The following is a 12,008-nucleotide window of genomic DNA, read 5'->3' on the forward strand; positions in this document are numbered from 1 at the left end:
TGTTCAACAATTCCTTAAAGTGTTCTCTCCATCTGCTCACTTTTTCTTCCTTCTCCACTAGTAATCTACCATTATCTTTCACTCCCCTGCTAACTTCACTTCCACCCTGTCTTACTCTTTTCAACACAAATAAGGCCGTAATACCAAGGCAAAGCTGCACATGCACAGAGTAGATGTTTACAGTTGGGGGATCACTCAAAGACTGCATAAGCAGAGCAATGTCGCCGAGTCTCTGCCACTACCCAGGCAGCTTGGCGGGGATGTGTGGCAACACCACACACCGCCAGTCAGGGAAGTGTTTCCAGTATAGGCTTGATGAAAAGCTCAATTTACGGGACTTTTTCCGGCAATTCAGTGGATTTTGGAACGGATTTCCTTAATGAAATTATACTCATTTAAATGGATATTTCCTTAAAACTGGGCAAAAAAAACACCAGAAAAATATGATTTCGTTATCTCGGGCTTCCACTAAATCGATGTTTGTTAAATCGAGCTTCTACTGTACAGGTATTGTATTAATGCTACGGAAATGTAGGCACCATGGTTTGTGTATGTGAACGATGAACGAAAAAGTACATTGTATTATGTGTATGTGAGTGCTGAACAAAAATGTACATTGTATTTTGTGTATGTGAGTGTTAAACAAATACATATAGCGAGTTTTATGTAAGTCTGTGTGTGGGTACGTACCCTCTTGCCCCGCTTGCCCCGCCTGCCCCGTGGTCCTCTGGCTCCCTCCTCCCCATCTAGGCCTGGGGGACCCATGGGACCCTCAGGCCCTGATTCCCCTGGCTGCCCTGGGGGCCCGGGGGGACCTGTGTAGTGCACATGATTACCGCACCCACTCAATTCTCAACCTCGGCCACGTTTTTACTGTACTTCAATGTTTGTTAAGCCTGTACAACTTAGTACACTACAAGTTCTGCCTGTTAGTATGACTGTCATTACACTAAGTCATCCTTTCACATGGGTATCCTCAAACCTAACTGCCAACAGTTTCCACAGCAGGTACATTTAAATATACAATACCTTTCTGCATCATGAATTTATGCTGCCACTACCCACCTGCATGCCAGTCTCTCTCACCTGCTGACATATATCGTGTCTAAGGAAGTTTCAGGAAAGTCACAATGAAGGCAGGAATATCAAGCAACTATCTAAGCCTACAGATGAAAAAGGTATCATTATATTCATCTGGTGTGTCAAAAACAACAGTCCACTGACAGCAAAGTATTGTAACAATGTATGCAATACACCTGCCTTGCACTAAAGAATATAATCAGTGTTAAATTATACAGTACAGTATCAAATAATACTATAATATTGTATCAAACTGGGATATAGAACAAAAACATAACAATAAAAATAGGCACTACATCCTGCATGACAGTTATAACTACTCCGTGACTTGGTCCTGAGAACTACCAACATCCTCTGCCTATTGGTGAGTACGCCAATTGTCTGGATTCTTACCAACATACTCTCCTAGGTATACAAACACTCATTTCTAACTTCAAAACTCTTGTTTTTGTCTCTATAGCTCTCCTACAACCTCCATCTACATCTGCCTATATCTTACCTACAGGATGGACACAAGGTTCTTTAACACAGCAATCACATTATGCCTGTACGTTGTCGTCTGTGTTTTCTTGGCATTGTTGAAATCTTTTTCAGAGTTCTTTGGGGCATTTAAGGCATTTAGTCAAATAACAACAAATGTGCCAAATATCTAAAATTGAGATTTAGGTTGCAACACATTCACCCACCATTTTTCTATCCTATGGAAATGTTTTCATGGCATCTTCATCTTTACAACAAGGTCGAAAGTCCTATATAAAAAGGTAGATTCTGGCCTAGCAAGGTCTAGACCTTGCTAGAGGAGAACAAGTCAAGAATGAGAGCAGTGGAAATGAGTTACCTGAGAGGGGCATGTGGAGTGACATGGAGGGACAGGTTGATGAGTGAAGAAGTGAAAGAACATTGTGGGGTGGATATGGATGTGACTGAGAAAATTAGGAGAAATACACTGGGGTAGTTTGGACATGTGGAGAGAATGGAGAATGAAAGTCTGACTAACAGGGTGTATGTAGATGAAGTGGAGGGAGGGAAAGGGAGGGGGAGACCGAGGATGGGGTGGAGGGCTGGAGATGAGAGGTATATGAGGGAGGGAGGAGTGAGTTGGGGAGAGGGCAGTCAAATGGTGGGTGACAGAGTGACTTTTTTTAATGTGGCTGACTCTGGGCACAGGCTTCACAGCCTGCTACCAAGGCCCAGTAGTCCTCCTACATATCATACACCTCTACATGTCACCACTTCGGCACTAACACCCACCGTCCATATTGAATACATGCTAGGTAAGTCTCATACAGGACTGGTGTATTGGTATTAGGGGGGGTATTTTGATGACATGCTGGAGGGTCTTCTAGTAGATCAGTGAAGTCTGATTATAATGAAATTCAAATCCTTAAACTGTTCCCTGTCCCAGCAGGGATCTGAACCTGGGTCCAGTAGGACTGCAGGCCATCTCTCTACCGACTGAGCCACCTTTCGAGGGATTAGGACATCGGGCTATAGATAGATAGATAGATAGATTTTTGTCCCAACACACCCCAAGTTGGTACGTGTGGCCCGTGTCTCTCCCAAGGAAAGTTGTAGTGGAAGAAAGACGAACATGCCAGCAAGCACTCCTTCAGGCTGCCAATGCATGGTGGGTCTCATGATGATATCACATTCACAGCCAATCACCAGCTGTGTTTTGTGGGTGTGTTGGCTGGTGGGTGTGGCCAGATCCTGCCCTTCCCAGTTCTGTTTACAATGTAAGCCACACAGACGTGCTTTTGGTTTATCACATTATCTTCACCTCAGATTTACAGTGATTTACATTGCAACATAAGTGACTTACATAGTGATGATGACCAGGAGGTCCCTGTGTATACAAGAAGCAAAACTGTGATCCATCTTCTTGGAAACATGCAGTTGCCAGACAAAAATGAAATGCTGGGGAAGCGTACATGAGTTATGGCGCAAAAAGGGAAGTGCCAGCTAGGAAAATCGGTCCTCCTTGTAAGTGCAGCTGAATCAACGACTTGCACAATGGTAAAGTAAGTGATCTATTTATAGCCTTGGGGGCAACGAATGATTACAACAGAACAGTTGCATTGCCAGTCACGTGAAAAGTGTTGCTACGAAGCGGGCTCGTGTCAAGGGCCATAAATCACGCAAATCACGTACGATTAGTAATTGTGTTGGGTATGCCAATGTGACTTATAATGTTTGTAGATCATCATTCCTCAGCATTCATGGTTTAGGTGAGCATAGAGTTCGTTATGCACTCGACAAAGTGACTGTAATTGGATCAGTGGAAACTGACAAGCAAGGCACTGGTCCTAATATGAAACAAGTTAGTGATGAACGGCAGCACTAGACCAATGATATACTAGACTACTGTTACTCCTCACCCCCCCACAGCACTTAAATACATGCAACATTACTGTACATAGGTTAGTGATTGCCCTTCTCATTTTTGTGGTTATTTTCAAATTATGTATTTTTTTCTCATAGAGGTACCATACAGTACTATGGTATGGGGTTAATAACTGAACAGCATTATAACCTGATATATCACATATTTTGTATTTTATTCTTATATGTCTTAAATTATTATAATAGCTCTATTTTTTGAGACTGTTTGTGGAAATTGGGCTACTGGTCAATGAGTTACAATGAAACAAATTTTTAACAATGTTTATCTCAAAATACTGATTTGGCACATTCGTCGTTATTTGACCAAACGCCTCATATTATACATTCTAAGCTGAATTTCATAGAACCAGTCTCTGGCAGCTGTTATCAACTCACCATTTGTTATGTACACCCATGAAATATTGTCCATAGTGATGCTTCACGGTGCATTACTGCATGTTGTCAGATTTAAGCAGTGAGGTGGACAAGCCATATCAGATCCTCATCTAACCAATCTTTTCACTGATGTGTTGCCGAGATAAAATATTCTCAGTGGTGAACAGTATGTCCCAGCAAGTCATCCAAGAGCAGAGTGTATGTTGCATGAAGATCCTTCTACACAGCTGAGGGCTGATCCAGTTAAAAGTTGTAAAAAAATAAATACAATAAATAAATAATTAAATTATGATGAACTGAAAACAGCCACCATTGGCTTTGTCTAAGGAATCTGGCCTTGCGTGTCTAAAGATGACATCCAAAGGACTAAAAGAAAAAAAATCAAACAAGCACAGACAACCATGAACAACATACAGACATGATGTGACTGGTATATTACAAGACTTTGTGACTGTCCTGTACCTACACCTACACCCACCCACTCACCAGGCTGACCTGGGGGTCCTTCGAGTATGCCGGCGGGCACTTCCTTGCCGTTGACGGTAGTGATGCCGCGCTCACCCTTGTCCCCCCGCTCTCCCTGGGGGCGAGTGGGGGGTCAGCAGGGGAGGAAACAGGGGGTAGCCAGGGGGTATAAAATGAAAGGGAGGGGGAGCCTGAGGAGATAAACAATAAGAGGGCAGGAAGATAGAGAAGACTGAAAAAAGGCATGGTGGAAAGCAACAGGAAGTAAAAATAGAAGGCAGGAAGCCAGTGGAGATAAAAATGGAAGGGGAGATGGAGAAGGCCAAAAAGGGAAGGAGGGGAGCCAAAGCAGATAAAAATGAAAGCCAGCAGAGAGTGAGAATATGTAAGCAAGGCATTCCAGAGGAGAAACAGCCTATGGGGAGAAGAATGTGGCATGAGCAGAAAGTATGGTGGCAGTCAGTCTGGATGCAAATGGGCAGTGATGAAAAGGGTGAGACATGGAGGGGAAAGTGTGAGCCGGGTGACGGGTAAGAAACTATCCCTATTTCTGACGTGTGTTCTAAAGGTGAGTAACCTGCTTGCATTCAGGCAAAATGAAGTTCTAAGTTTGCATTCAGATACCCAAGGGTTGAGCTAAGTAGTCTTTAACACTCAGAAAAGTTTTATGCTTTAAGCTGTGGCAAAACAGCTGTACTGAAACATGTCAGGAACCGGGAAAAAATTTTTTGGGGAAAGATATACTGTATAAAAGATATACTGTATAAAAAGATATGCTGTATAAAAAGATATGCTGTATAAAAAGATATGCTGTATAAAAAGAAAGCAGAAAAGCAAAAACGTGGCAGAAAGGAGGGAAAAATTACGGCAAGGAAAAATGACAGGAAGATACAAAGCAACTTCTGTGAGAGCATCAATGGAAAGAGATTCAGCATTTAATCACAAATTCAAGAGACATAATGCAACACAAGAAATAGGACACTGGGAAAGAAAAAAGGTTACATTAGAGGAAGAAAATATTGGATCATGCATTTTTTAAAAATGGGCAAACAATAACAAAAGAAAAAACTAAAACTGAGAAAAGGTTATGCAGTTTACAAATAAATTAACAAGATAAAAATACTAAACACAAACACTATATTACAAGTACACAGACAACAGAAAGTGGGCTACAAATAGCATTTTAAAAAATCTTTGAAAATATAAAAAATAAATTATCAATAACTCAGGATGATATACCTTGAACTGGCTTAAGTGTATGTGGACTGGGAGGGTAATAAGTAACTCTACATACCTCTGAAACTCTGCTTCTTGCATTTCCTTTGCTTGGAGAGAGAGCAGACCTATTTCATGTGCATTACACACTGTCTTTTACTCATTTCAACACTTACAAAGTTTTATTGGTATTGCTATACGTGTCAATTACCCTCAAATCCTCAAAAATGTCACAGCAGGAAGTGGCTACTGAGCATTAGTCACAGGAAAATGAGTGGAATAAACATTTTCCCAATGGTTAAAAGTTAACATACTGCAATAAATATGCACTTAGAATGATGTAGTTTTATTTTACAAATTAATATAATCAAGCTAAAACTAACCATACTAAATGTGTCACTACAGTACTGCAGTTACAAATTTACAATTTAAAACACTGGATATCCCTAACAAATACTGAATTTAAAACACTGAATATCCCTACTGGTGTGCACAACTGATATAGGCAACTCCTGGGAACATGACTTTTGTGCACAGTCAACTCTCTTCTTACTTGTACACACATCTTCATTGTGACACAATTTCCACTATTATACATGGAAGACTGGCATTCAGAAAAAGGAAAAACAAAGAAGCAAGAAAACTATCCTTTGAGTGTTCATCGAAAAACAATCATACCTCAATTTACTTATCATTCTCAGCCACGAAACTGCAGCTTAACATAAGGAAGTTAACAATATGGCATAAACCATTTCATTAACAGAAGGCAATCTCTCAACACACACACACACACACACACACACACACAAACTTTCACATGCTTTTCAATACACACAGCTTTGGGAGTTTACAAAAGGCTTAAATAATTAAAAAAAAAAGATGCTGCACATTTTTGTAGCAAAATCTGTACCATGTACTATTCTCAGGCACCTTTACTGATGTGGTGCAATTTTCTTTCTTTATTTATTTATTTATTTATTTTTTTCATGACGAACGAGGACCATGAAAGATTCTGAAAACAGCTATCCTTCTCTTTCCTGCTACAGCATACCTTAGTATAATGTAAGCAAATTTGTTATTACAGGTGAAACAAGTAGCATGGAAAGATCCTACCCTCTTTGTACTGTTCTTCCTGTACATACAAATTCAAATTGCAAGAAGTATCCAACTGTATGTTTGCAAATAAATGTCTTAAACTGCACCCTGCTAAAAACTTCCCTTGTGGTACAGGTTTTACGAGTGGTAGGACATAAGGTGATACAATGAGTAGCACTGGTGTATGGGAGTGTGGGAGTGGAGGGGGCTGGAGTGGAGGAGAGTGCCATCCCCCTCCCCTGCCATCACTTCAGAGGGGAGAAGGAGGGTTGGTGATGAATAGGGTCAGCACTGTACACTAGTCATGCATGGTACTGTAATACCTGGACTGGGCCTGTATACTGTACTCACTCTCTCGCCAGGCGGTCCTAGAGGTCCGGGTGGTCCCTGTGGCCCTGCTGGACCTACCGGCCCTAGTGGTCCTGGCTCACCAGGGGGCCCTGGCTCCCCTGGGTACCCATCACGGCCATCCATGCCTGGCAAGCCATCCTTTCCACCGGGCCCAGGTGGTCCTGGGGGCCCAGGGCTACCTGGATCACCCTGCAACACAATGTTCTCAGCACCATACAACATAATTTACAACTCTTATAACTTCAACCTTCTGGTTTCTGATTTACAAAGAGGAACTCGGAAAATGTCAAATTACATAACTTTCTTTAACCCTCTAATGGTAGTGACAACTGTTTTTATTCAGTTCTAGCTAACATTCAATCATTTTACTCAGCTCTGATTGAGTCTTATGATATCGAAAATATTAATTAGCAAATAAAGTATAAAGCTTTCATCATATAAAAATTATATAAGGTTGCCACTTATTGACACTTTATATTCAATAAGTTACATAATACTGACACAGTCTGCTTCAGCCAAGTGACTTAAATACAGTATCTAGTTTATGCCGAGATAAGTTAGTTTGCCATCTGGGATACTCCACTACCTACTGCAATCTCTCACCTCCTTCAAAAATTACTTTAAAATGAAACAACATGCAGGGAGTTTAAGAGGTGAGGTCTGTTTAACTGCATGACACAGAGAGAAGCTACCATACATCATGCAAAAGCAGCACATCTTAAAAAAAAAAATGAAAGGGAAAAAAAGCAGTGGACTTACTTTAATAGCATATATTTTACCAGAGTCGGGGTGATAGGCCCCCACCTCGCCTCCCTGCAACAAGGGCGTAACACAAGAGTGAGGCGGAACAACACAAATGACCCTCACCAATTTATACTCTTCCACCACTTCAATGGTTGGTTTGTTCCATCTTTGCTATGCCATTTCTCGCTTGCATATTCACACTTGGTTTATGCCTGGTGTAGCTACCTGTCATATCTGGTGTTACATACTTCATTAAAGCAGGAGATGGTGTGCCCGTCAACAGTGATGGAGACAAGAGAAAGGGATGGTTGTTAAGTCTCCCATGTACATTTCCAAAATACCAAAATGCATTACTAATGTTCAGCAAACAAAGCAACTGGAGAAGGATGCCTTCCTGTGGTGGCACCAGTTCCTCAACTCCTTCCCTATCCCCCAAAAGGAGGACAGTGGACTGCAGAAGGGCAATTTTGGCATACGGTGTAGATGAATGTGGGGTCACAATAACAACAATAACAGGGACAACAGCAACAACCAATTATTGCACTCTTTGACTGGAATTTATGACAAGGCTAACCTACCTACCGTATGCTTAGCTCTTAGGTCTTGCTTTACTGACACCACCCATACAACAGTTCACTTTACTGTGGACTGTACTGTATTTTAGAAAGGTGTATTATAATCCCCAAATCCGTCATGAATCATGTGTCCTCCTCACTGTTGTCCCTAAGTTACTTGAAAACATTCTACCACTGCCACTGCCTGCACTCTCCATCCACCTCACATGCCCAATCCACCTCAGTATACTCCTATAACAGTACATGCTTCCTAGACCCTTAACCTCAGTACCAATGTTGATGGATAAGATGGTGTCATTGTAACTTGGTACTAGTTCATGAAAAAATATTACACATACAGGTATACTTCACATACATAAATACATATACAGTACATACACTTTCGGCACATGGTAATTTCTAATTTAAAAGAATTCACACACACACACACACACACACCAGAACAACATTCATATGTACTGCATACCAATACTTTCAGCTTCTTGTTCCATCTGCACATAAAATTCTCTCTCTCTCTCTCAGCCAATACATATACACTGAATATTCAACCTTATTCCACTTGGGCCAATCCTTTCAAAGAGCCAGCTAGATCACCATGTATGTGTTAGATGTACATTTGCCATTGACAACTAATATCTAACGTGTCATTATCATCATCACCATCAACATCAGGTGATTATCATAATCATCATCATCATTTGCACCAACACCACCACCACCTACAACTTCATGATCATCACCACTACATGATCATTATTTTCATCTGCACCACCACCACCACCACTACCTGCACCATCATCATCATCCCAGTTCAATTTCCCGCGTCAATATGGGGAAGGTGATTTCCGCAGGGTTCTGGATAAGGAAGGTAGCTCCAGGCACATCTCCCTCCCTCACACGGGGTTGAAGGTACGAGGCAGTTTACAATGCACAAGATCCTACTGTACGTTGATACAAAAGACGGAGATTCACGCTTACAGTGACTTTTTTTTTTTTACTCTCCTGGCATACTGGGAACACATGGATACACTTCTTTTACTCACACTTGGCCAAAAACTGCCACTTCTGTCTCTCTGATGAAAAAGTACTGTACTAAAGAAAGAATGTATTGTTGACGCTGCTGTAATATTATCTTATTCTGCCAGTGAGGTACAGTACGTGAAATATGCAACATACAAAAATCTGGGCCAAGTTACGGTGAAAGAATATTATATCATCTTTCCCTCTATCCTCGTAACAACAGGTATTAATCTACCTTGTTTTGTGCATCAGTAGGTGTAAGATCCGCTCAGGAGCGCACATGTTCGCTGCGGGAAGGAGGAACGGGTAATCAAAATCCTCCCTTCCTCCTGACAGTGCACAAACCAAGAAGTGTTGTTGTGAAAACAGTGCACGTCAAAGTGGAAAGTTTGACCTGGTTTTTGTTCGTGCGAGTCTCCTGTGAATCGTCAACAGTGGCACAGGTAGCCGCGTTTTTGTCGTCCGAGCTGACGGATCGGATTCAAAGCCATCTTCGGTGAAACTAAGCTGCGCCGTTTTTGTCAGCAAGTGATACGAAACCGGCCCAAGCAATTCCCTTTGAAACCGTCTTCGTACCTCACCAGAGCGTAGTCGGGAGCAGTCTTCATGCAGCTTGGGGAAAGTGAGAATGGCCAGCAAGGTCACGTTAAAAATAAATATCTTGAAATTAGCATGATGTACATAAAATTAGCGTGCAGGTGGCTAATATTAACGACATACTGTACAGTATAGAACCAGTTCAGCACAAATAACGGCTACGTGTAAATTGCATATTAATCTGATGATCTTCGGCGAAGCCCTCTGTTTCCATTGCGATTGGCAAGTGTAATTTTTCGGTTATGTGTATCCCGAACTGTTTTTGTGGACAGAAACCAAGTGCCCCAAGACGCGCTGCGAATCCCAGGCTCCAGCTTGAACGACAAAAACACGGCTTAAACTAGCAGCAGGGTGTGTCATGTGGTAGTATTTGGAAGGGCATCCACATGGCGGCAAACCTTAAGCTAACAGTTGGATGATGTTTGGTTAGATTTAACGGTGTGTGGACGTTATGTAAACAACGAATTTATTCCAGGGTTTCTGTAGACTTAAGGCAAACATTACGGTAACCGTTAGATAGTGGTTAGACCATGGTTTGGTTATATTTAAAGGTGTGCAGACGTTAAGTCACAGGTTTTATTTGTTTTTGTAAACGTTGGGGGCAAACATTAAGATATACGGCTGGACTGTGGATTTGTGGTTGCGGTGTACAGACGTTACGTAAAATTATACCAGAGTTTGTACTTGGGGGAAAAATTAAGGTAAGGCTGGGATTATTGTAATAAGCCTTATATAATATATAAGCAAATATTTGCATGTTCTGTTGGTTATATGGTTCATATTTTATGTCCGTTGCTCCTGACAATGAAGGGCAGTTTTCAGTAAGAATCTATCAGCCCATCAGAGTAAAGTGCTAACTTAATAATAGCTCATTGAAGTCACTGAGCGAGTGAAAAGGAAATAATCTGAAATTCGCAACCTACAGAAAATATTAACGATAGGTTACTGACGTCATTACCTTACTGGAAGCACCACCAGCTAACTATATTGTAATATTCGTTTGTAAGGTGCTCGCCAGTCGCTGACGGGCGCAGTTTTGGCCTATCACTCAGTTAACGGGCCCACACACGATCAGTAATATTGACATCAATAAACTGTAAAAACTCGGCGGCCACAAACGGTTCAATAATATTAATCAATATTCAGTTGTGGAGCTGTCGTAAAGCTGCCAGCATCAGACCATGGATGCGGACTGTCATGGTGCTATTGTGCTTGCGCTAGCATTGGCAGTAGAAAGGAAGAACAGAAAACGCCGAGGGAGATGTTCGATGAAGAGAGGGTTGTTGAACCGAAAATATACGTGTGAGAAAAGCAAACGAGTCTCAGGACTACAAAAACACATCTAACAGGGCCAAGGAAACAAGAAACCAGTACAGAGTACTTTTGCAATGAAGGAGCATTTCCATGGCAAACACAAAGATGTTCATATGGACAGGGTGAATGATGAAAATCAAGATAAGGCTGTCTTCATTAAACAATATTATTGAAACTACTACACATGATCAATAACACTGACATCATGCCAATATTATTGACAGAAAATCAGACTCATTTTGATGTCGATATATTGATCAGTCCTTCAATATAACTCATACACGGTCAATAATATTGATCAATACCCCCAAATTGATCAATATATTATTGATCGTGTGTGGGACCCTTTACGGGAATGTGCAATTTTACCTAATTCATCTAAAAACGTGATTGCTTGCGTAATTTGATCGGACAACAGAGAGGGAGAAGTGCCATAGTTTGAGTCTGCCTTTTTTTTTCTTTTCTTCTGTAGACGCTACCAGGGGCAACCTAATATCTAAAGGGGGCAAAGTTTGATTTGGCAGTTCGAGCATATTGAAACTTGTTTTGCCAGCAAGCCTGTCGCATGCTGCATTCCTGTCGGTATTTAACGGTTCGTTCAACGGTGCACTTTTTCTTAAATAAAAATCCTTAACGTTTTTACGTTCACTAAAACCACTCACTCGATGCAGTGCTGCTCTCGGGTGTCTGCCCTTTCCTCTCCATCCTTCTTTCCTTCCATTCTCTTCTGTCTTTCTTTCCTTCATTCTTTCCCTGTCCTTCTGCCTACGGGTG

The 12,008-nt window shown here is 41.4% G+C and overlaps 1 protein-coding gene across 1 annotated transcript in view; it reads right to left on the reverse strand.

Moving 5' to 3' along the window:
- Positions 1 to 12,008, reverse strand: part of LOC145394030 (uncharacterized) — an 87,307-nt gene that overhangs the window by 56,842 nt on the left and 18,457 nt on the right. The window contains exons 7-9 of the mRNA XM_080268000.1: positions 6,985 to 7,173; positions 4,354 to 4,438; positions 691 to 815 (exon numbers count right to left, since the gene is read on the reverse strand). Of these exons, the coding sequence (XP_080124126.1) occupies positions 691 to 815; positions 4,354 to 4,438; positions 6,985 to 7,173 (399 nt within the window). The remainder of the gene's footprint in view (positions 1 to 690; positions 816 to 4,353; positions 4,439 to 6,984; positions 7,174 to 12,008) is intronic.

This window comes from Coenobita brevimanus, chromosome 26 (genome assembly GCF_032717465.1).
Source record: "Coenobita brevimanus isolate Jiangsu-jjx chromosome 26, ASM3271746v2, whole genome shotgun sequence".
NCBI lineage: Eukaryota > Metazoa > Arthropoda > Malacostraca > Decapoda > Coenobitidae > Coenobita > Coenobita brevimanus.